This window comes from Gobio gobio, assembly GCF_949357685.1.
Source record: "Gobio gobio genome assembly, chromosome: 19".
Classification (NCBI taxonomy): domain Eukaryota; kingdom Metazoa; phylum Chordata; class Actinopteri; order Cypriniformes; family Gobionidae; genus Gobio; species Gobio gobio.
Genome location: NC_137112.1, coordinates 25422247 through 25448950, shown reverse-complemented (window position 1 = coordinate 25448950; position 26704 = coordinate 25422247). Strand labels below are relative to the sequence as shown.

The window sequence follows — 26704 nt, the reverse complement described above, 5'->3', positions numbered from 1 at the left end:
ATAAGTTGTGGTTTGGTTCTATGGCAGCAGCAGGGGTTCTCAGGTTGACTGTGGTGGGTTGCTGTGGTTGGGGTTTTGGGGTGTGTTTGTGGTCAATAGTGGAAATTCAGGTGTGACTTTTTTCATGTTTGTCTGATTATCATCAATCGAAGAAAGTTTTGCTTAGTAATATATTAAAATGCTATAGGTCGTTTCAACACGTTTGGGTCCAATAGGGACACACCCAACCGTTGGTTTAAACTTTTTAATTACTTTTTTTAACCCAAAAGTTGGGGTTGTCCCTCTTTGACCCAAACATTGAAACGACCCAGCATTTTTTAGAGGATAAGATTAATAAACCATGTTTAATAATAAATATTATTGTTATTATTAAAATTCACATTATTAATTATTATTCTATTTTATATTTAAATGAATATATTATTATAATTATATGTATATTGTTGTTGTTATTAAACATTGTTTTTAAAGAATATACATAATATCTTATTTCATATTTTATCGATATTAGCAATATTTAATCTTCTTTATTTTGCATGCACTCTTCTTTATAAAGCCAATAAATGTAATAAAATAATGAAAAATCAAAACTTTTAGAGAGAGTTTTTGCATATTAAGAGAGAAAGAATGTAATGTAGAAAATGTACACACTTTCATACATTCTGCTTTTCACATGCACGTAGTCAGTCTGAGCTCTGTGGCCTCTACCCTGATTCACTCTGGCTTTCTGCCACACTAAACTCTCACACCACACGGCGAGTGGAAGTAGAAATCACTCAGAAGGTGTGTGTGATGAGAAAACCATTCTCAGACGACAGCAGAGTCTTTGTGTACAATAATTAGCAATATCACGCAACAGCTTTCCTTTGGACAGTAAACATGTAAGCTGTTAGAGGCACAGAGGCGTGAGAAAGATTCTCAGATACATGATTTCGTTCAAACGTATAGAGAATAACTAAAAAGACAAGTCAAGTGAGCGCTTAAACACATTCTCATTAGCTTCCAAACACCTGTGTGGCATTTCAATTCATTTAATATTTGTCCCGCACCAAATTGCAAACTGTCATTGAGTAACACTAGGTGTTCCTTGAATCAGTACAAGCTGTGAAATGTGATTACAGACGAACATTACCATGACAAAAAGTAGATAAGACATGCCCTGGGCAACCCTCTAGGAGGTGTCATTTCATTTCAGCTTTGTTATTATTGTTGCAAGAGGGAACTAGTTTCACACCCCCCTGCCATTTAATACCACTCTGCACATTTGTCTGTTTCTATTAAAGTTAGAAAGTTAGTTGATGCCCTCATTAAGTTTTGTTTGCGTGTGGCTGGGTCTTATTCGTCTTAGTACAGGTTTTGTAATGCAAATTAATTACTTAAAAATCATACAATGAGATTATCTGGATTTTTGTTTTAGATTCCGTCACTCACAGTTAGTACCTATGATTAAAATTACAGACTTCTACATGCTTTAAGTGGGCAAACCTGCAAAATCGGCAGTGTATCAAATACTTGATTGAATTGTTGTGATCTCATATTGTGAGTGACAGGTTCTGCCCTGGTGCCATGTGAACACATCATCAGAAAAGAAAAGAGACACACACACAACAAAAATTGTAGCCTAAATTATGATTTCATGGTGACTTTAAAAGGGCTATACAACTTTTTAAATAAGCATAATGTATACTGAATACACCGTTCAGAGCATTCAAATATACAGAAAAGTGTTAATTGGGGTGTATCTATATGCAGGGACGACCACCCAGGCCATAGTGGGACAGTATGCTGTGTGTATTGTAGATGGGATCTGATGGCGAGGTAGTGGAATGTGTTGCATGCGTGCGGGATTGAACCAAACCTCACGTAGGGGAAACGTTTGACGCTGACAAAACATGACACGGTTTGTGTCTATTTTTCTATTAGCGTTTCAAAAGTTTTATTTTTTAATTTAAAAAAATTCCCTGAATGTGTATGATTTAGCTGTTTACGTCGAAAATACACGTCATGTATGATTATTAGATACGCCACCCCCCTGCCGCCTGGCTACAGAATGGATCGTTCCTCAGTAGGTGGGTCTTCGCTGCGGGCAACAGAACCGAGATCAATGAACCAGACGAATTACTGAAACTGGTCGGACGAACCAAGGTGGGAATAAACCATCGATCAAGAGCGAGGTTTTTATTTAGCAGAAGCATTTATCTGCTCAAGAACGGATTATCACTTCACTCCGAAGCCAACATTGAAGTGTGCGATGTGGAAAATTTACAGTTCTCTTCTGTAACCTAATATCAACTGATTTTGAGAGTAACGTAGATTTTTTTAATTCATCGTTGGGTCACATAACGCAGGGGAATACAGGATGATCTTCGCAAATACGGCCAATCCGCTGAGAACTTCGTCATATCGAAAACAGGTAGGTAAAGTATGGCATTGCAGTTGTAGTGATGGTAAAGACTACAGGATGGACTCACAGTGGGTCAGTAGATCCTTTTACCTGGGACAGAATGTATTTAACTCCTCTTGCTCGTGCGCGCGCGCGCTCACGCACAGCGGCAGTGTTTCAATATCAAGTGAGCTGCCTACATAGACAGCATTTTAGGGTGCTTGTGGCGTTTTAAAAAAAAAAATCTTTGCTGACTCGAAATATGATGGACAAAATGTATGCACGCATGATGCTAAAAATGCTTTCTAGGTAAGCAGCTCTATCATTTTTTTTATATGAATCATATCCATTTATGTTAATTTGGTGTATTACACAACACCACCTCATTCGACCTATAGTTGCACAGTGTAATATTTATAGTGTTGACGGAACTGAAAGTGTTTTTTCCTGCTTTTTTTGGGTGTCACAGTGAGTCTGGAAATAGATGAGACCATAATAAAGTGTCATTTCATTTTTATTAACACTTCTTTATCATATACATGCACTAGAAATGTTCTTCACTGAATAATTCCTGTCATAATAACTTACATTTGTGAAGTAATATAATGTTACTGTCTTTTTAAAAAGAGGAACATTAGCAGACTTGGTGTTAATGTGTGAAGGGAGATGAGAATGAGAGAAGCTTTAAAGTCTCCCATGGCAACTTGTGTCAGTAGATTTTTGGGTGTGTTATGAAGAATCTCTGCCTAATTAATATTCATGAGTTAATACCATGTTTTCCAGCAATTGGTGGGCCAACAGTGGGTGTGGCCTGCGGAATTCTATTTAAACATTGCTTGTCTACTCTATACATTCCAAATCTTCAAACGTGAGAATTTATGGTCACACATACGCACACACACATGCTCTGCATGAAATCACACATTTACACATGCATTTGCATAGGAGCTCATGTGGTGGAGCTGAGAGTGATGGCTTGAGATAGAGGCAGCAGAAGTTAATGGGCTTCAGGATTTCACAGTTTATAGGAACCATATGGTCTAGGATGACTACAGCGCATAGCTCGGGACCCAAGGGACACACCGACGTATGAGAGATGGCTTGGATATTGAATGTGACCCTCCCCCCCCCCCCCCCCCCCTCCATCCCTCTCCCATTGCTTTTTCTATGTCTCAGTTACCCTTCCCTTGACTTTGTTATTTTCCCTATTGATAAAACTGGACATGTTCCCTTGAGTACTTTTTATACTGCACTTAAAATCAATACATTTTCATCATGAAAGAAAAAAGAAAGACCGAAGAAAGTTAGCATCTTCAGTCGATCGACAGATTGAAGAGAAAATTAGGACAGGATCTCCATCTGTCTTATTCAACTTTCTCCTTTCATTTTGTGGATGAGCTCTTCCTCAGTTCTTTTCTGACAAGTTCTTCCTGTAAATCATCCCTTCTTTTTTGCTATATGTTCCCCTAAATCATCATGTGATTTCCATGCTGTTGTAGAAGGAAAAGTGGCTTGATCTCTTGCCTCAGTAATTAACAGGCGCTAACAAGCTTATGGGTCCATGTCCAGTTTCACTTCAGCGCACAAGTGTGAGTCGCTCATGCGGAAATAGGTCAGTGTGTCAAAAACGGAGAACTCCCACTAACCTAATTGAGTTACAGTCAGGTGTTCACACACACATAATGACATGCTCAGTTTTACATGCAAATATAAATATATATGTATACGATAGTTTGCCTGCTGAAAGAGCTACTGTCTTTTTTAACCGCGTCTGACGTTTTGAGGTTTTGCCGTCACTTTTGTGGTGGTTTGGTTCTGTGAACAGTTACCCGCTGGTGTTTAACAGGCAGCCATTTTGTGCCGGCTGAGAGAAATGGAGCCGTTTTAATGAATGACTAAGAAACAGGAAGTGAGTCAGTGATGTGGGCTGTGGTGGCCGCTGCTCGGGGTGGGCGAGAGGCCCACACATCCTGTATCCCAGAGCGCTCCTGTATCATGTGATCTTTCTCTGGAAAACATTCCTTCCTCTCAGTTAAAGCAGATTTATGGAGAAATCGCAACTCTCAGTTTGAATGAACATGCCTCTGTGGTGAGTTTGGGTCTGCGGTTTGGTAATGAGACTCTTGAGTCAAACTCAATCCCCAGCCGAATACACAACAGGCACTGAAAGGTGAATACAAGCATAAATTTCGCATATCTCACTAAATTCTCAGAACATTTTTGTTTTTTTTAGATGCATCACCCTAAAATGAAAATTCCATCATGACTTAAAAGGTATAGTTCACCCAAAAATGTTTGTCATCATTTAGGCTACTCATCCTCATATTGTTCCAAACCAGACAGTTGACGACACCCATTGACTTCCATAGTATTTTTGGAAGTCAGTGGGTGCCGTCAACTGTCTGGTTACCAATATTCTTCAAAACATCTTCTTTTGTGTTCAACAGAAGAAAGAAACTCATACAGGTTTGGAACCACTTGAGGGTGAGTAAGTAATGACAACATTTTGGGGTGAACGATCCCTTTAAGGCCCGTTCACACCAAGGATGATAACTATAACTTTTTAATGATAAAGATAAAAAAAGCGTTCAAAATGTTAAAGAATAGCAGAGTCCATGCCACAAATATCCATGCCACAATTCACGTAAAGGAGCCTGTTTAAACGCTTCAATACTAAATTCCATATGTGTCGACCTACCACTTCCCTATCCTGGTTCCGCCCTCCTATGTACTTCCGCTCAATTTTCATTTTCCTTCAGTACTCCGTCTGGGATTGCGTTATATTCTCTGGTTTTCTCCGGTAAAATTTTAACCGGTCCAATCAGCGAACAGAGGGAGTGGCTGAGAACGATGACGTGCGCTAGTTTTAAGATGACATACGTCACGACCAAACGTTAGCGATTGGTTATGGCAGATCCAGAGTGGCTCTGGGCAGAGTACCTGCCTTCAAGGAAGTTAACGCTTGTCAATGGAGAGTGGCCAGACTCTCTGTACAAATGAAATGTACGAGAGTCTGGTAAGACCAGGCTACAACTTTCCCACCACCCAAGAAAAAACTGCCACTCAAAACAGAGAAAATAAGTGGTACTCACCAGCAAAGCCGCAAACTTCTCAATTAGCATTGAAGAATTTCTAAATCAAAAAGAATTGGATGAGCCCCCAATTATTGCGCCCCGAGTCTAGGGGACTAGAGAAGACTCTATAAGGGACATAATAAAAAGAAATGGGTTGTGGTATTGGAATCCCAACAACAAATCACTCCGATTGATAATCAAACACACATGTTACTAGAACAATTTAAATTTCATCGGCCGGAGGAGGGATCCAGGAGCTCTCAACCCGTTTGCGGCCGAACCAACAATGAGCTCCTCGTCAAATGTCGGCAGCGTCCTTATATAGTCCACGCCTCAACTAGACGACCAAAGACGATTATCCACACCATCACTGGACAACTTATCAGAACGAGAAGGAACAGGGAGAGAGAGAGAAAACACAGAACAATATAGGTACAAGAAACGCAGGTCGTAACAAGAATCCATCCTGCTTTAAAGAGCTTGAGCATTTAAAGCGGAGGATTGTCAAAACTGCAGCTTGTGCTCAGAATAAAAAGAACAATATCACACGTAGGTGTGGAAGCTAATATAGTTATTGTTAAAGTTATCTTTATTGTTATCATTCTTGGTGTGAACAGACCTTTACTCACCGTTATTATCGGTTAGGTGCAAACTCTCCCCGTAGTCAATATCATTGGTCAATATTGGTCAACTCAATCTCAACCAGTCAAGAGAAGTTCAGACAGTGTTTAAATATCATGGAGGGATTCAATTACCAAAAAAAGTAATACTATCTACATGATGTGCTACCTATGCGATACTAGGGTTACTAAGGTTAGGGACTAGGCAGTCAGCACTGTGATTGACATGACCAATGAAATCTTTAGAATCGGCTGTGGGGCGGGGCGGGGTTTTCTGTTTGCGTTGAACTGGTTTGAGAAAAGAATCACACGATTCATTCGCAAGGAGAGTCTTAAGATTTCACCATTTCAATTTCTGTATGTTCCTCAAACAAAGCTATGGTATCTGAAGACTTGAAAAGTAGCGTTTAAGTCATATGGACCACTTTAATGATACATTTATGTAGGGCTGCACGATTAATCGCAATTAACTTGAAATCATACTTAAACTTAGCCTGACGTCGTCATACTCCATTCTAGTCAGAATATGAGTCTGATACTGTGCCATTGGGCTGTGATTATGGGGCGTGTTTCAACCGAACCAGGAAAGACCTCAATTGGATAGACCTACAACCAATCAGAGCAACGGAGCGACGCATAACATTAGTTGTCAAATGTCAACAGAACTCAACTGTTTTTCCCTGTCTGCGGGTTGAAGCGACCCCAATTATGTGATATTTAGACCCAGGAATGCGAATTTTAGCAGGCAACCCTGCCAAAAAAACATATCCAGAGAACCCCCCTCGAAAGCTATTGGGCTTATTTTGGGCTAGTTTTGAGTAGCAAGTGAAAATTTGGCAACCCTGTCTGCACGCATGCTGGAAGAAGTAGAAGAAGAAGATGAGTGTAAACGATCTTTGTCGGTTTTGTAAAAAATGATTTAAGGATACACGGAGTACTTACCAACACGATCAGCATTTCTGAGAGAAATGGTGAAGGTGAATGCATATACGAACAAGTTCTCCGTTTAGGATTAGAACAAATTCAACCCAAGCGCTCTTTGGTGACGTGGATGCTTACATTACTGTTTATCATCTGTCCATCATCGTCTAAAGCCCATCCTGACAATTCCATTGGTCCAAACAGCTCCTGTTCGGACATAGTTGCTCTACGACGGATCAATTCCAGACCGAACTTCCCAACCTCAAATGTTGTGGGCGGGGCTAAGTTCGGCTGGCATCCAGGCTAACTTAAACCGATTTGGCTTATTGAAAGGCTGTGATTATTTTTATTGTTTACAATTTTTTTTTAATGCACAGCTTGTCAGGGAAGCACGGCTCTGATCAGTAGTAAATGCTGTTCAATCTGAAAGTACTGCGAGTTGCTTATAACATGAATATGAAAAGTCAACACACGTCAAACACCTTTCCAAACATGAGAAGCATTTATGATGCTCTTGTCCAACAAAAGACAACTTTTAATAACATATTTTTACTCTAAACTCACTTCATAACGACAGTTGAGCATCCTTCTGTGAGATGATGTGGCTTCTTACACAGAATTAGGCACACAACATATCATTTCATAGTATTATATACAGTGATAATGGCTATGTCGATTAGCATTAAAGTATAAATATACTTTATTATCATGAAAATACCCGAGAAGGCTTGAAGAACTCAACCATATATTGTTGTAGTCGTGTGTTTATTAGTCAAAGCATTTCAATCTTCTGTTTATTCAGCTACAGCGATAGTATGATGCCCGTAGGGATTTCCTGGAATGACGTGCGTTATCGTACTTCTGCTGGGCATATTTGATGTTTCTGCACGAGAGCGCCCTCTGGCTTTCAGCATTTACTACTGATCACAGAGCCGTGTTTCACTGACAAGCTGCGCATAAAATAACCGCAGCCTTTGCCAAATTACGTTCATCTGTTCATTTTAATTGCGTGGAAAAGAGCAACCAGCACAGTCTTCAAAATATCTTTTTTTTCTTCCACTGACGAAAAAAAGCCATATGGGTTTGGAACGACATGAGGGTGCGAAAAGATGCCAGGATTTTCATTTCTGGGTGAACTATCCCTTTAATCATTGCACACAACCATGTGGCAAGCGTTGAAAGCAATTGATGCTGCATTAGGAATGTCTCCAAAGTTGTATGGGCTTTCATCCAGAGAAATAATCCTAACACATTCAGCTCTGGAAGAATGCGTAGATTGGACTGATATGAGAGTTGAAGGGCCGACTGCGCCTCTAGGCCTGTTTGTGCTTCGCTTTAATGGGAATTAGACTGTAGGGAGCTGTGGATGTGGGCAGACTCACTGACGATGGCTGACTGTGTAATAATAAGACCAGTTCACTATAGAGTTAAAGATATCATCATGATGAATGGAGTTGCCGGTATTGTGGTTATTTTTCTTTTTTTTAAGAAACTCATTTAGAGTTTGGTGCTGTAGAAGAAAGAGAAGTTTGTCCCTGGTTTGTTTTGGAAGTTTCAGTTATGTGATGTCATCTTCTATGCATTTCCATTTGTCAAATCAATGAAATCTCTGTTCCATTCCCATGACAGCCTCCTGTTGCTCCGCCCACCCTCCCAATGGCCCCGCCCAGCCCGAGCACCAATAGCAGCACCAACAACAGCAGTAGCAGCAGCAGCACGACCGGCTGGGAGCAACTCAGCAAAACAAACCTCTACATCCGCGGGTTACCGCCGGGAACCACCGATCATGACCTGGTCAAACTCTGCCAGCCGTGAGTATTTGCTGTCATGACAATATCACCAATAACTGTCCCGGATGTATGTTCAACCAAATAAATACAGTTTTTATTCTGTTTTCCTCTTGGTGTGAAATTCTGCAGCACAGCAGGGCTGGTGTCTGTTAACAGCTTGAATGTGTGAGATTGTCAGAATTGGGTCAAGTTATGGGATAAGCCCTCATGAGCCCCTATTTACCCTGCAAACATCCACCACAATCAGCTTTTTCAAGACTATACCACTAATAACCACTTAAAACCAACTCAATCATGTCAGTGATATTATAGCCTGTCACATGTTTCTCATCAAGTCTGCATGAAATGGTGTTCACAACCAATTTTACTTGGATAAGTCTAATGTGTAGCAAGGATATTCAACAAAAAAATGTAGTGCAGAAGATTTTCTCAATTAAAAATGTGACCCGGGATGTCTTTCTTTACTCGTTATTTGAACTGACTTCCAAAAACATTTGCGTTACAATTTTAAAAGAACATTTATTATGTTAAAGTCAACCTAAAATGACGCAGCTAATTTTCTTCTGTAAGCTGATGTATTTTCCGAGTGAAACGGGATGTTCAACAATAAAAAAAATCATAGCATGGAACCTGACTTTGTCCATCAGGAATTGACTGGATCATGAAAAGTGTATGTTAATTACCAGAATTGAGAATTTTGGAGGGAAAGTAAAAAGTGCCCATCAACTTTTTCCCGCTCTTTTTTTTTTTTTTTCCCTAAAGGGATTTTTAGAAGTCTTTGTTAGAGTGGGTGGCCACTAAAGAGATTTCGTCGGGAAATGTAGTTTCTTCACCAGTTGTTGAACATTATTTAAAATGTCTTTATAAACTTTATAGATAGGGATTTCATTTTATGTTGACTTTATTTAGTATTTATTTAGTTTTATCATAGCATTGCAGAAAAAGAATTAGATTGTATTTGTAGAAACCATGAATGTGTAATGAGGTATTCTTAAAGTCAAGTGTCGGTTATTCATATCAGGGCTTTCTCCTCTAGCTATTCTACTACACAAGTTCTTCACGCATCACTCTCTGAAGCTCATAACACACACACACACGCAGACCAATGAGTGTTTGTTTGTGATCCGTTGGTTCCTAGCAGCCGTTCTGCCTGCAGAATTAGACCAGCAGCCATGATTCAGCAGTTACTGGAGCAGGAAAAGTCGCAAGTTCCCTAAAATATTGCTGTTATTGCGGTTACTAATTTCATCTTGCTGAACACAATGGAATATTTGGTAGTGTTATTATGGACCCCCTCACCCGTCATCATGCTGACTTTCATAGAAAACATATGCGTGTTTATATTTCATACAAACATATGCGTGTATGCGTGTTTATATCGGTGAGAGTGCTTGTTTGTGCAGAGCCGTCCTGATCCAGCATGTATTCCGTTCATACATTCCCACTGTGGGTTAATTTACCCCTCGCTGCCCCCGGGAGACCAGTCATCACCATGGTAATCCTTCAAATTGATTGTAAAGAGTCAGATGGGGGGCCCATAATCCTCTTGGCTAGTATCCTGGCTAAAAGTGAAGCTGAGGTCATATGTACATTATAACTATACACAGCACCACCGACTTCATGCTTATGATCGCAACCGCAGATTTTGGTTAAAACCATGAGGAATGTGTCAGTTCAGCTTTGAGGTATTGCAGTGACATTGTAATAACCTTGTCTTCCGGAGCCGTTTTAATCACAGAGAGTGACCGTTCAGGGCAGATCCGCGGATTGATTTGCCTTGATCCGCATCAGGCAGAAAAACAGCGTCGCTCTGGGAGCTGCTGACGGAATTCTGCCGGTGGGGGCAGGAAATGGGGCCTCCCCGCTGGAGCGCATGGGTCAAGGCCAAGGTCGCGCGGTCCTCTGGCGCGTGGAGTCTTGTGATCTGTGTGTGAAATGTGATTGGCTCTGCTTTTCCCTCCCTTGTGACCCGGCCCAGGACGCGCCCCCAAAATGCTGTTTAGTGTTTGCTTTGCAGCTCTGCTAAACGTCACACTGAATAAATATTTATTCCTCTAAGCCAGAGTTTTAATGGCGCAGGAAGATGGTTTATAAATATATGAGCGTATTTAAATTTCAGCTTTGGAAAAGGAGCCCTCAGTGAAGGGGAATGAAAAACAGCCCTTTCCCAGTCAGCACTACTGTCACGGCTCTTTCCTGCACAGCCTTCGTGAGAGAGACATCAATAAATCTAAGCCAGGAGAAATGTGAATTTATTTTTCAGTCTACAAGCACATGAAATGCGGTCATATCGAAGCTGTGGTGTTAGCAGCTAGCGTAAGCTATCGTTCGAATGTTTGGGGTCAGTAAGAATGTTCTCTTTTTTTTTTTAAAGTAATGAATACTTTAATTCAGCAAGGACACATTCAATTGATCAAATATGACATTAAAGACATTTATACATTTTAGTGCTGTCAATTGATAAAAAAATAACTAGATTAATCACACTTTTTTTAAACACGATAATATATTTTATAATGTTAAAATTTCACCCGTAATCTCCAAATGAATGGAGAAAAAAACATAAAGACAGTATATTTTAAACACTTGTTTCATTCTTGTTATGAATGAAGGACAGTATCACTGATAATAATACAGTTGCTGATGTCTCTATGAAGTTTTGTCAATTTTAAACATTAATTATACACTGTTAAACCCGAATAAGTTGGGAAAACAAATTTTTTTTGAGGCAATCGGTTACATCAAATTTTTTAAGTTAAGAAATTTAACGTTTCAACACATAATATAACACTTAATTTGAGCATTTACTCTCCATTTTGAGTGTCACGGCAAAGCATGCTGGGAAATGGAAATCCGAGCTCAGTTTCAGTTAATATTAAGTTAGTTTAAAGAAAAGAAATAAGTTAAAACTCAAAACAATGAAACAATTCAGATTACTTAAAATGTGTCAGTTTTGTCAACTAAAAAAAAATTCTTGAGCAGCAAATCAGCATGATTTCTGAAGGATCATGTGACACTGAAGACTGGAGTAAGGCTGCTGCTATCACAGGAATAAAATGCAATTAAATATATATTGTAATACATTGTAATTATATTTCACAAAATTACTGTTAAATTTTATTTTTGATTAAATAAATGTAGCCTTGGTGAGACTTCTTTTAAAAAACATTTAAAAACTCTTACTGACCCCAAACTTTTGAATGGTCGTTCCAGATGTGCTTTGGTGCTGGTGTGGAAGATTCGGGTTTGATTCCCACGTTTAGTCAGAATCTGAAATAAGAAACACATGGGCTGTGTTTGCAATAGCATATTCTCATACTGTTTCTGCAATAGGAAATGTGTGTACTGTGCATATTAGTATGTGAATGTCTTGTATGCGTTGAATGCTCTTATGACCTGTTACATTTGACAAATGTAAACTGCACTAGGTACAGTATATCCCACAATGCAATGCCTCATTCCATTTCCAGTGTGACAGATAATCAGTAAAAAAAAAATTCTTTATTTAATCAGTCTTTTTGCAAAAAAATATTTAATTCAAAATGAACAAATATAAAATGCTGGACGCAACTTGGAGAATTACGTATACAACAAGATGAGGTCATGTGGCATGATGTGGCATAGCATACTACTTTTAAAAAAACGGCGTATAAAGATGTGTGAAATTGTATGAATTATGCAAAGATAATCCATGCAGAAAGCAGCACGCTAGTATGCATTCACTTCAGTGTTTATCCCTTGTTCACTGCACCATTAATGGCGAGTTCCTTTTCTCACACACACGTGTGCGCTGAGACAAGCGTTTCCTTTGAACCGTGGTGATTTGTGCGCTGTAATAACAGGTTTCACATAGACACTCCATTAAAGCAGCTCAATCCTCGTCTGTCACACAGTGACTCTAAAGCACCTGGGCCGTCGGCATCAAGTGTCGGTGGATGATTCTGTCACAAGTGGCTCTTTGTTTCTGAATGAAATGCGTGTCAAGCAGACTTTGAGAGCTCTTTTGGGTAGTGTTATTTTTACTCAGCTCATGGATTATGGTAGATCTTGTGTTTCATGTCCTTCAGGTCGTGAACTCCTGTGCTGTTGTGTCATTTGACACATTGACTGACTCGTGAGCTGAGCCCATGTTTAACGTCTTCTCTCATTGTCTTTCTCTCTTTCTCCCTGTCTGTAAGCAGATATGGTAAAATCGTGTCCACCAAAGCCATTCTTGACAAGACTACAAACAAATGCAAAGGTTTGTCATGTCATTTTATTTTAACCAGAGTCCGAAATGAACACTCTCTCATCATTCAATATAATATATTACGTGCCACAATAATACATACAGTATATTACATATAATATATAGTATAGAATAGTGCTGTCAAATCGATTAATCGCACCCAAAATACAAGTTTGTGTTTACATAATATATGTGTGTACTGTGTATAATTATGTATATATAAAAACACACACATGCATATTTTTAAGAAACCTGTAAATGTAAATATTTCTATATTATGTATGTGTGTGTATTCAACTATACACAGTACACACACACACACACATATATTATGTAAACACAAAACTTTTATTTTGGATGTAATTAATCGATTCGACAGCACTAGAATAATAATAATAAAATAAAAATAATCCAAAATACAGTGCAATGACCTTTTAAAATTTAAATAATGTGCTATTTTCTTAACTGACTGGTATTTTTTTAAATAGTATTACAATTTAAAATAGCCGTTTTCTATTTCAATATATTTTATGATATAATTTATTCCTTGGATGGCAAAGCTGAATTTTCAGCATCATTACTCCAGTCTTCAGTATCTCGTGATCCTTCAGAAATCATTCTAATATGCTGATAAGAAACAGTTATTGTTATTATCAATTTTGATAAATAGAAAGTTCAAAAGAACAGCATTTATTTGAAATAGAAATATTTTGTAACTTGTCTTTACTGTCACTTTTGATCACTTTAATGCAAAAAAATCTTACTGACTCCATATTTTTGAACGGTAATGTAAATATAATGATACATTATTAATATGGTAATCATTTAGTACCATTGTGTATGTGTGTAGTTTGATACTAGTCACGTAATGCTTAAAGATGTGTGTTTGGTCAAGCTTTTTGCTGTAGATTAGTATGTGGTAAAGCATTGTGTCTTCTACGTAGGATATGGGTTTGTGGATTTTGACAGTCCAGTGTCCGCGCAAAAAGCCGTCACAGCACTAAAGACCAACGGAGTTCAGGCTCAAATGGCCAAGGTGAGTTATCCATTTTTGATATTACTTCCTTTTAGCTAGTTCATGACCCGTCTGTGAGCACGATTCAGAAAATGTCGATCTAAAACATAAAAAATTTAACCTCTGGTGTCTTTTCTTGTGTGTTTCTCCCTCGTTTCCTCTCTCTTTCTTTTCTCGTCCAGCCACACACATACATTTCCTGTGTATCTTTGCACCACAGAGGAGTGTGTATAACAATCCTGCTGTGACCTTCTCCTAGGTTCTGCTTGCTTTTTCTGCCTGCATCTTCAATTTTTAATCTGCCCTCTTTTTCCTCTTCCTCCCCACTGTCAGCATATTACTCTTCCACTTCCCTGTTGTACGTGTATGTGTGTGTGTGTACCGTGTAAACATGTTTGACGTATACATGCTGAGGAATGTTGACGTCTTATCCTGGCCCGCCCTCATTTCTGCTGAGGCATCTAGAATAGCGAGCTGAGATTCTGCCTTCAGCCAATCAGACATCAGACTGAAATCCAGTTTGTAGTGTATCGTGTGTCCTTGTTAGCTGAGAGGCGAGTACAAAATTGTATTGTAGCTTGACAAAGTACTTATGCCCACATCACAGCATAGAAAGAGAGAGAGTATAAACCGCCTGAAGGTCTCACCCTTGAGTCACTGGGCACATGATTCTATACAAATGGAAAAATGATTGAATAGATGGTATAGCTTAGTTATAGAAGAAGAATAGAATTGCAATGCGTCATGATATCGGAGTGCACTGAGAAATGCTGGTTTTGAGCTTATTCAGACAACCTGCTTCTTTATTATTTGAACTGTAGGATGAACGACTAAATTCTCACAATATCTTTTACGTTATTATAATAGCATTTCCACTTATCCTTGAGTGGTAGTGGTAGCTAACAGACTTAACATTTAAAGCTAGCATGCTAATTGCCTCACACTATGCAAAGGATAGATTATAAGCTAACTAAAAAAAAAGAATTGAGCATTTATAGTTAATTTAAAGGTGCAGTGTGTAATATTCATATGGATCTATTGACAGATATGCAATATAATATACATAACTATGTTTTCAGTGGTGTAAAAAACCTTGCATTATGAACCGATGAGCCATTTCTATCTACATACACTGCAGGTCCCCTTACAGTGAAGTCGCCATTTTGCGCCGCCATGTTTCTACAGTAGCCTTAAACGGACAAACTGCTCTACAGAACGCTAGCTACTCTCTGCTGTCTCAGATGACATTTTCGTCCTGTGTTGGCCACCGTAGCCATGTGCTTTGAAAGGGAGGGGTGGGCGGTTGCAATTCGCAACCTCGCCGCTAGATGCAGCTAAAATTTACACAGCGCACATTTAAATACATTAACATATTGTCAGGATTAAGATTAAAAACACCAAAGTGTCATTTTAAAATGTTTAAGGCACCAAATTAATCAGATATGGATAGCTAAGATAGCATGCTAATCAGTCCACAGTATTCTACGCTAGCAGGCTAATACCCTAGCAATATGCGAGGTTAGCTTTTAAGCTAACTGGGAAAAAAATATAGAATGGCAAATGATTAATTTGACTATTTATAGTTTTAGCGATATAATGTGATATGTGGAGTCATTTAAATACTTTAAACTTTTTTCATGATTATGACTAAATGCAGAGTGATTTTCTATCATTTTTTATTTCAGGCAGCAAATTAATCAGAGATAGATAGTTAAGCTAGTTGGCTAATCCGTTAACAGTATACTAACTAGAAGTCAAGTCATCTCGCAGTATGCTAAATACTAAATAGTAGATTATTAGTATAAAGAACTTAGAATGACAAATGCTTAATTTGACCGTTAGTTTTGGTAATATGTGATATTTGATGTAATTTAAATACATTAACATTGTCATGATTACATTTTTTTTTATTTAAGGCACCAAATTAATTAAACATAAAAAGCTAAGCTAGCAGGCTATTTTTTGCTAAACTAACACAATACGAAAAGACAAAGGGGTCAGCTGACACAAAATTAAAAAGTTACCATGGTAAAAGTAAAAACATTAAAAGTACCATAGTAAAAACATGTAATATTGAGTTAATACATATAAAAACACATACCAACACATTCTCATCTGTGAAAGGTTATCCCAGGAATTTAAATCTCGGCGGTTTCACAACTAGAAGCTGCGCAATGTTGTGGCATCATTGGTTCTTACTGTGAGTGACGACGCGCTGACCGTTGCAAGATGGCGTGCGCGCCAGCGTGTCTGGAGCGGTGGAATGTGGCATCTACGAATACATATCTATGGGCTAATCAGTTTTCTATGATATCTTGTTAATCGCACAGCAGTAAGCAAGATTTAGCTTTCAAGCTAACTGGGGAATTTTTTTTTAATTACAAATGTTTTATTTGATTTGACATTTATAGTTTCTGTGTACATTCACATATTGTCATGGATAAGAATATATACACCACAAAGTGATTTTCTATTTCTATTTAAGGCACCAAATTAATGAGGCATGGTTTGCTAAGCTAGCAGGCTAATCAGTTAGCAGTATATTAAGCTTGCAGGCCAACCATTAAAAGTCGACTTGAAACTGAAGTTGCGACAGTCTTTTCATCCCTACTGTGATGTATATTAGAGAGAAACGGCTTCTGGAATGAGAAAAATGTAGGGCAGGATTTGATTTCATCCTTTGGGAATTGATTGGATTATAAGAAGTAGGCATTGCTAACTAAATGCAGATCTAAATGCAAGTTTGCAATCAGTCGTGGAGGATATTTAGCCCCCCCCCCCCCCCCCCCCCTCGCGCTATGAAGAGAACAGATGCCGTTTTGAGGGGGAGGGAAGGTTAATGTTTTATTATTACAGATTACGAGTGCACATGAATTAAAAAAATAATGATGTGTATGGATAAATCATTTATAATAAGCACTGCAACATTCTGTAAATAAATAAGAATTGGCAATATTGATTTCATGGTGACTTTAACCATATGCTAAGCTAGCTGGCTAATTACCTAACAATATGCAACGGTTAGCTTTTAAGGTTAGCAAAAAAAACACAACAAATACTTAAATTGACCATTTATATGCCTGGTTTCCCAGACAGGGCTTAGAATAAGGCAGGATTAGGCCTTAGTTTAATTAGGAGATTTAATTCGCTTTTATAAACATGCCTTATGTGCAATGCCGGTGCAAGTTACTTTCAGTTAAGCAGCTCAAACATGCATTTTAGTCTGGAACTAGGCTTAGGCCTTGTCTGTGAAACCGGGGGTAACAGTAGTATGCTAAGCTTGCAGGATAATCAGTTACCAGTGTGCTAAGCTAACAGGCTAATCGCCTAGCAGTAGGTTTATGAGCGAACAGAAAAATCATATAACAAAAAATGTTTGCTTTGACCATTACATAAAGGTCTTTGGATGGACTCACTCAGGCCTCACAGTGGTTATTATATCAGCTGAATAGATATATGAAAGACGGTTAATTACGTGTGTTAAATAGTGTTGTGTGTTCCATGTTTTCTGAATACAGCAACAGGAGCAGGACCCGACTAACCTGTACCTGTCCAACCTGCCCGTGTCTATGGATGAGCAGGAGCTGGAGAACCTCCTCAAACCCTTTGGACAGGTTGTGTCCACCCGAATCCTTCGCGACACTAATGGAGTGAGCCGGGGAGTGGGCTTTGCCAGGTCAGTGAGACTACTGATTTTGTGTGTGTATGTCTGTGTTCATGTGTGAAATGTGGTCTGATTTACGCTGTTCATGCAAGTGAATGTTTTTTTTTATAATTTTCTCTCTTTATTCCGCTCTATTTCAAGGATGGAGTCCACAGAGAAGTGCGATGCTGTGATCTCTCACTTCAACGGGAAGTTCATTAAGTCCTCCTCTGGGATGCTGGGTGAGAATTCAGCACAAAATTCATGTGGTGGTTTCTATAATCCGTATATAGGCTATATGAAGGCTACAGACTATAAGCTATTTAGTCTTTGTCTTCAGTACTGTAAGTGAAGCGTGTGTGTGTGTGCTACAGGTGCATCAGAGCCTTTGCTATGTAAGTTTGCTGACGGCGGTCAGAAGAAGAGACAAAGTCAGGCTAAATATGTCCCCAACGGACGAACCTGGACACGGGACGCCGAGGTGAGACTAGTAAGTCCTGTTTACAATTGTGTATGTGTGCGGTGCAGACGGCAGGTGAATGGGTGTGTATTTGCGCCTTGAAGAGGAATGAGCCATTCCTGCATGACATCATACGTCATCCTTTGTTTGGTTACTATTGTACTCTAATTAAATATAATTATTGACATATTTTAACTGTCAGTTTTATAGTGAAGCTGCTTTTATGATGTGTATGAAACCAGCTGTGGTCGAAACCAATATTTATTTTACTTTCTTTAGAGCGGAATGACCTTGACCTATGACCCCAATACCGCCCTTCAGAATGGGTAAGAACATCTTGATTGAATGTGTCTTCAATTGCTCATTTATTTTCAGTTTGAATGTGTATTTTCTTCGCTATTCTACAGAGCCCAGCAAATGACATGTGGAAAAGAGAATTTGTTCCTAGTCATTCATTCCCTTGTTTTAGTTTAATCTTGTCCAGGTTGTACTCATTAGTTCCCTTGTTTTAGTCCAGGTTGTACTCATTAGTTCCCTTGTTTTAGTCCAGTCGTGGTCATGTATGATTACATTTTTTAAAAAGTAACAAATTAAAACGTCTGCGCGAGGGTGGGGTTAAATATCCACAACTGATTGTAAACTTGCATTTAGATCTGCAGCATCCTGACTAAATTGAAACTCTCTACATTGGCTCATGTGAAGCACACGAGACTAAAACACAGTTGATTGACATTAGCATGTTGCTAAGCTAATGGATCTATACTCTAATTAATATACATAAAAATACACAAATATTGGGTAAAATTGTTTGTTTTTAACTATACAGAACTATTTGAATAGATTCTCTTAAGTGTTGAATGAAAATTAAGAGTACTTATAACATTTCTCTTGACGACTGCACCATTTTGAGGGAATTTTTCATTAAGCTAGTCGCAATGCATTCTAGTATTGCCTTTTCCTTAAATGAATGGGATCAGTGTACGACCAACAAACTGTATAAAATTAACCCTACTGTGAGTAAAAGGTGCGTCTTTACTTTCGACAATCCCTGGGATCTGATATACACTATATTGCCAAAAGTATTGGGAAACCACTCCAAATCATTGAATGCAGGTGTTTCAATCACTTCCATGGCCACAGGTGTATAAAATCAAGCACCCAGGCTTCTACAAACATCTGTGAAAGAATGGGTCGCTCTCAGGAGCTCAGTGAATTCAAGCATGGTACCGTGATAGGTTGCCACCTGTGCAATAAGTCCATTCGTGAAATTTTCCTCACTACTAAATATTCCACGGTCAACTGTTAGTGGTATTATATTATATTATCATTGTGTGGCCATGTAAAACGGGGTCAGTGCATGCTGTGCGCAGAAGTTGCTAACTTTCTGCAGAGTCAATAGCTACAGACCTCCAAACTTCATGTGGCCTTCAGATTAGCTCAAGAAAAGTGCATAGAGAGCTTCATGGAGTGGGTTTCCATGGCCGAGTAGCTGCATCCAAGCCTTACATCAAGTGCAATGTAAAGCGGGGGATGCAGTGGTGTAAAGCACGCCGCCACTGGACTCTAGAGCAGTGGAGACGTGTTCTCTGGAGTGACGAATCAAGCTTCTCTGTCTGGCAATCCGACTGATGAGTCTGGGTTTGGTGGTTGCCTGGAGAACGGTACTTGCCTGACTGCATTGTGCCAAGTGTAAAGTTTGGTGGAGGGGGGATTATGATGTGGGGTTGTTTTTCAGGGGTTGGTCTTGGACCCTTAGTTCCAGTGAAATTAACTCTTAATGCCTCAGCATACCAAGACATTTTGGACAATTTCATGCTCCCAACTTTGTGGGAACAGTTTGGGGATGGCCCCTTCCTGTTCCAACATGACTGCGCACCAGTGCACAAAGCAAGGTCCATAAAGACATGGATGAGCGAGTTTGGTGTGGAGGAACTTGACTGACCTGTACAGAGTCCTGAGCTCAACCCGACAGAACACCTTTGGGATGAATTAGAGCGGAGACTGTGAGCCAGGCCTTCTCGTCCAACATCAGTGCCTGACCTCACAAATGAGCTTCTAGAAGAATGGTCAAAAATTCCCATAAACACACTCCTAAACCTTATGGAAAGCCCTCCCAGAAGAGTTAACCCTGTTATAGCTGCAAAGGGTGGATCAACTCCATATTAAACCCTATGGATTAAGAATGGGATGTCATTTAAAGTTCATGTGCATGTAAAGGCATGCGTCCCAAAACTTTTGGCAATATAAGTGTATATATATATGTCTACATTGCTGAATAGGACATTCCAGAATCAAACACAAGTTCGTAAAATGAAGCGCAAATGTCGTATACACCCTCAGAAACATTGTATCCTTATTATAATGTGATTTTACAGGTACTATGCTGCTCCTTATGCTATGGGGAACCGGTTAATGGCTCAGCCAGGAGTGTCTCCATACATCTCTCCCATCTCTACATACCAGGTACTGCTCTTCTTCACTTCCCTCAACTTCACGCTCACGTTGTGTTGATGTGAGTGTTTCTGACTAGCACCTGCTTTCTTGCTAACATCTGCGTTTGTGTCTCCAGGTACAGAATCCTTCATGGATGCCACATCAGCCTTACATCATGCAACACCCAGTAAGGCCAAAATGTTTATTTTCCTTTTATCTCTTTATATTTATTCACCTCTCCTTTCAAACAGAAAGACGTGTGCATGTTCACACAGTATTTCCGTGTTTGCCCTATTGTGGGCAGAATTTCTCTGTTATTTAGTGTGCAGATGTGCTCTTTCTCAAATATGATGGTTGTACTCTCTGTTTTTTGACTCAGGGAGCTGTTCTGTCACCCTCTATGGAGCATCCCATGTCACTGCAGCCGTCCGCTATGTTGGCTCCCCTCACACAGCAGATGGGCCATCTCTCTCTGGGAGGCACTGCAACCGTATGATCCTATCACACAGATTGCACTAATATGGCACAAGCCTATATGCTAATTAATAAGTAATATTAACACCTGTGTTTTTAATAAAGCCACATATTTCTGCTCTCCTGCAGTTTATTCCTGCCAACACAGCAATGCCAGGAGCTTACATCCCTCAGTATGCCCACATTCAGCCCGCTGCCATCCCTTCTGAGGTCAGTCCCACACTCAGGTTACCAATGACAATTATAGTTGTCATTTGTATCACAGACTGCTATGTTTGAAGTTTATGGCTTTATTTTTGTTGCCAAATTATAAGCATAAACCTTGTTAAATTCATCATATTTACACTACTGTTCAAAATGATGAGGTTTGTAAGATTTTGCCATGGATGCATTTATTTGATCAAAAATACAGTAAATTGTGAAAAAACAATAATATTGTGAAATATTATTACAATTTGAAATATGTTTTTATTACATCATCACTCCATCCTTCAGAAATCATTGTAATATGCTGATTTGCTGCTCAGGAAACATTTCTTCTTATTATTTTTTATCAATGTTGAAAACAGTTGTGCTGCTTCATATTTTTGTGGAAACCATGATACATATTTGATACTTTTGTAACATTATAAATATTTTAACTACCACTTTTGATCAATTTAATGCATATATTATATTATAAAAAGAAAAATATTAAGAAAGATTAGACTTTAAGTAATATTCTCTGGAAACGACTCGCACTGGTAAAGTGAATTTAGTCAGTTTTAAGGATATTAAGAAATTTTATTGAATAATTTCACAAAATATTGAATTAATTTTGAAATTTCTTTGATTTTTCAGCAGGAAAGTGGTGTACAGCCACAAGATGTGTCCTCCTCGGATGCTTCATCGTACTCTTTCCAACCCAACAAGCAATAAAACGGTATTTGATTATCATTTTTGTTATTCTTGTGTTGGTAATTGTTCTGTTCACTCACTCTCATGTGCTGTCAAACCCATGTGACTTCCTTTCTTCTGTGAACACAAAAGGAGAAGTTGTAGAATGTTGACAGTGCTCTTTCCCATACATTGAAAGTAAATGGGAAATACTGAGCTCTCATCGACGTCCAAACCTTTTTTGATATATGAATGAGATTTTAGAGATACAGCAGATTAAACTGAAGACAAAGCCATTTTGTGGCCTCAGAAGACTAGGAAAGCAATACTCAAGTGTACTACTTTTATGGTACTTTTTGGCATTTTTGTAGTTAGACTGCCCTGTCCACATTAGTCTCGCGTAGCCAGACCTTCAGACTGGCGGCAGAAGGTCTGGACTCATTGGCCAAGGACCGCCCAAGAGGACACCTTACTGACATGTAAAGCAACCAATCACAGTTCGTTTTGTTTAGGGGCGTGAAAAATGTAAAGTCGATGTCCCTACAATAACAGACCGGAGTGTAAAAATCTTGGACCTATGGCGTGAACCTCACATATTTCACATACTTCACTCGATCATGATAAGCACTTATTGTCACAGTTGTAAACACGACGGCTTTCTTCTTCCATTAGGGGGTTTGGTATCAGATGACGACTTTGAAACTCAAACCGTGGGTGTGACGTCTGAGGCTGAGACTATGTCCACATTAACTCCCTATGACGTTCTACAAAATAACTACTTTTTGTGTGCCACTGAAGAAACACTGTGTGCCAGTGTTTTATATTTTGTTCAGTTGAGTACTTACAATACCCCAAATGTTTCCAACTATTTGTAAATCGTGAGAAAATTGCGTTTTTAATAGTGCTGGGCATCAATAAAAATTTTTTTAACTCATTAATCACATTTATTTTCTGTAATTAATCGCGATTAATCGCAAGTTTTTAATATTTTAAGTTTTTAATATTTTGATATTGTAATCATTTCAGTTACTCTCCAAATTAATGTATAAACAATTTAAAGACAGCATATTTTAAATATGTGTTGTATTGTCATCTTTTTATGAATGAAGGCCAGTATCACTGATACTAATGTCTCTATGAAACATTAATGACGTTACATTACAGTATAACTGAAAGCTCCCAATTTCAACATTTATTAGGCTTTAAAAAAACTACTTTTAATTTAAGTGAACTTAAGTGAACAATCTTTACATAAACCCCAAATAATAAATGTTATATTTACCCATAGCCTTCCCTGTTATACATATACAGAAATGTAATAGTTATCAAACAACTTTTTTTAACTGCATAAATAATAAATGAAATATAGATGAATCATCATTAAAGCTACAATTTTCTCTGTTCCCGTTGTTCTGTGATGAACATTAATGACAGGCATCCTCAGTGCTCCTGTCACTTTAAGAGCGGCCGCTGACGAACATGACGCAGATATCACGCGCTGTCCCGCGCATCTCATTTCCTCACAACTCTTTAAGTTAATTTAAGACGTTATTTAACTAATTTAAGACTCCTAATATGAGAATACTCAAAATCCTCTGTGTTATTGTTTGTTCAAGAGCAAAAGAGAACTCGATGTGAGCAGGAAACTGACGCGAGTCTATCTATGCGTCGAGTGTGTGTGTGTGTGTCTCAGAGTGTCCCTTGATTAGCTGACACAAGCAATCCACACAGACAGGACACTGACACACACACACAGGACATTGGCATACAGCGCGTTCTCTTGTGTCTTGTCGCTTGGAAGCATTTACATGAATAAGAGCATGATGATCATGTAACGCTAAGCAAAAATGGATATAAAAACGGACGCTGCGTTATTTGCGTTAAATATTTTGAATGCGTTAAGATGAAAAAATTAATCACCCGCGTTAAAGCGTTAATTTGCCCAACCCTAGTTTTTAACCAAGGAACCGGGACGTGTGAGGGAGTCGCCTGTCGATGGCATCATATCTGCGTTACCCTCAGTTTCCGGTTTTATTTTGCAGAAACGCTTTACTCTTACTACAGTGTGCAACAAATGTCATAGCAGCCGCTGAGTGAACGCACAGAGTAACGTCAAAACATAATTTTCAACACACTCAGATGTATCTAATATGATAAACAGAGCTGTGTTACCTCATACTTGTGGCCGGAAATAGTGCCGGCGACTGTGGCATAATAAAAGTCCCGCCGGCGACTATGCCAAAATAAAGGGCTTGTGTTGGGTTCTTCTTATTAACAATCGCTCCTGCTTCTGCTTCATACTACAGTAACGTTAATAATCGCATCCATGAACATGATTTCTGCCCGAGTCCTATCCCGATTCTTTTCCACCGGCTGTGAGGTGGAGACCACATGACCAAGATTCTGCGCTCAAACTTGGCCTCATCAAACTATGCCTTTGTTTTGAATAGGCGACCTCTAGTGGACGGAAAAGTTACATAGTGCACGGAACACAGCTTACATAGTCCAAAGTGTTCGATATTTAAATAGTGTTGTTTTTTGTTTCAGGTTAACCATCTGAGGTCAGAGCCAGACACAGTCTGCTGAGTGTTGCTACGGTAACTACATTTGCTTTCTCTTAGAGGAAGTGACATCAGAGAGGAAGTGACGCTCGTGCTCGGGTTCCAGAAAATGTGTCCACGATTGAATCATCTACTAAAAGAAATCAACAAGAAACCTCAGAAGACTCTTGTGCAAACATTTTCTCCAGTAAATCAAGACAGAGGCAATATCACATCAACTACGGACAACAAAGGGGAGCAGAGTTTTATTTTGCTAGAAAGAGGAAGGAGAAGATGACAAATCCTTATTTTTTACCAAGAACTTTTAACACAGACCATGTCTGTGAGCAACAGTGAGTGATGATAATGGTGATGACACCTTTCGATGCATGATGTTTTTTTAAATATGGTTTTTATTATGTTTTTATGGACTGTTTCTCAAACAGACAAAAGAAGAAAAGAAAAAAAAGACGGTTGCAGTCGAAATGAAGAGGTTTTTGTTTGCTTTTTGGTCTTCCACTCTTTGCCTTTTTAGTAGTTCAAATATTTACCTTTAAAAAAAGGTTGGGTGGGGTTTAGAATGACTGATGCCATGCTTGCTGGCTATTGGTCCTTGCTCCTGTCTCTCAAAGCAATGGCTTTCCTGTTTCCTTTTTTAATGTTGCTCTGAATCAAACACGTTTTGTTTCCGATATCGTGTCTATCGTGGATGAGTCTTCTTTCCATTGAATTCATGTGTAAAGTCTTTTGGTAGATGTAGAAGTGGATGTTGAGATGAGAGCGGGTGGGTGGGGTTTCGTGGGAGGCGGGGCATGGCTGGGTGGGGTTAAGATAGCTGAGGTATGTGGGTGGGGCTAATAAAAGGGATATTGTGGATCTGTTCACAGGATGATTGCGGTTTTATTTTCAGTGCCATTTTTTTATTTATTTTATCTTTTTTCTTCATTTTATTTTTACACAACACATCAGGATTTATTTGATGCTCATAAAAAAAAGTGCAATGTTTCTTTAGGTAGAGAGCAAGAATACAAATTTGAACTTTTTCGCAAGTCGATTAAAGAAAAAAATATTTTTAGCTCTTTCAAAATGGCATTAATGTAAATGAAACCTACATTTGTGGCCTAACAGATTCTAAACATACAATAGAACAGTTTTGCAAATGAATGCATTTCTGAATAAATAATAACAACGTTACAATTCGATAAATAAATACTTCAAGGCAACTATGACAATTTCCACCAAAGACCTTTTCTGCCTACTATTGAGCACAATAGTATGGACTACTGCAATAGGGTTTGGTCAAACTGAATGGTAGTTTGTGTCTTTTTCGTCAATCTCTCCGCTTTAATCTAGTTTTCGCAGGTGTGGACACATGAACATCTCTAAGCAGTTGGATGGAGGGAAGACTTGATCACAGGTTCATAACATGGTTGTAAACAAGCCTTTCATCCGTCTGTCTTGCAGTTAGTTAAGCAGATTTCCGTGTGTCTGTGTGTGATTGTGTATTTAGATGTCCAGGTCAGCTTGGCCTTTGATCTACCTCAGAGTTGTATCTGTTGTCTGATTGGTCGGGCTGCAGGTCTATCCTGTCCAATCAGATGTAAAAGCGCCAGCTCTGGAGCTGGTGTCATGCAGAACTTCATCTTTAATGCGTCTATTTGTCCTCCTCTTTAAAGAAACATCTATGTTTTGTACCTGTATGTCTTTCTGTTGGTGTTTTTTTTTTTTTTTTTTTTTCATTGCATTGAGATGTTTTGAGCTTGATAGTGTGGAGAATTTCTTTAATTTTCTTCTTTTTCTTCCTGATAAGTGCAGTAAAAAAATACAGGCTTGTGTAATTTTTCCTGCATTTGTTTCAATCATTTTTTTTTTCCTCACAAAAATCCATGTAAACTACCTTCTCTGGAATTTTTCACTTTGCTGTAGCCTCTCCATGTTTAGAGGCCTAATCTGAAGAACCAAAGTTAAATATTATCATGGTGAAAACGTGTGTCAAAAAGCAGCACATCATAATTTCATTGGACAGATACAGTGTCTTAATTTCAGCTGTCAAAAGTTAACGTTTCAGAACAGCAATCATTCACACAGTGTATAAATACAGGACTGTTGCTGAAATTAATTTTTTTAATTGTTTTATTGAACACCTGCCACTTGCACGTCCAGACTTTTTTGTTTGTTTTTATTTCTATTTTTTTTTTTTTTCTGTTGTAAAAAGAAAAAAAGTTTAATTAAAAGAGCTCAAACTTG

At 38.7% G+C, this 26704-nt stretch overlaps 1 protein-coding gene across 2 annotated transcripts; it reads left to right on the top strand.

The window, feature by feature from the left end:
• The first annotated feature begins 2103 nt into the window (after nt 1–2103).
• rbms1a (RNA binding motif, single stranded interacting protein 1a) lies at nt 2104–26704 on the top strand. 2 transcript variants are annotated; one of them, XM_079845048.1, is made up of 14 exons: nt 2104–2413; nt 8628–8809; nt 12970–13028; nt 13961–14052; nt 17550–17707; nt 17837–17916; nt 18049–18155; nt 18414–18460; nt 20510–20597; nt 20704–20754; nt 20947–21057; nt 21171–21251; nt 21882–21963; nt 24465–26704. In XM_079845048.1, the coding sequence occupies exons 1-13, from the start codon at nt 2360–2362 to the stop codon at nt 21957–21959; spliced, it is 1188 nt and encodes a 395-aa protein (XP_079701174.1). In that variant the 5' UTR covers nt 2104–2359; the 3' UTR covers nt 21960–21963; nt 24465–26704. The 2 variants fall into 2 exon arrangements, with proteins under 2 accessions (XP_079701174.1, XP_079701173.1); XM_079845047.1 differs by having other exon boundaries at nt 18049–18164.

What these genes read in the sequence shown, in the direction of transcription:
- rbms1a (XM_079845047.1), top strand. Translation starts at nt 2,360, where the DNA reads ATGATCTTCGCAAATACGGCCAATCCGCTGAGAACTTCGTCATATCGA. An exon ending in CTCTGGGAGGCACTGCAACC is followed by an intron (nt 21,058 to 21,170) that starts GTATGATCCTAT and finishes GCTCTCCTGCAG; the next exon opens with TTTATTCCTGCCAACACAGC. An exon ending in CCGCTGCCATCCCTTCTGAG is followed by an intron (nt 21,252 to 21,881) that starts GTCAGTCCCACA and finishes TTGATTTTTCAG; the next exon opens with CAGGAAAGTGGTGTACAGCC.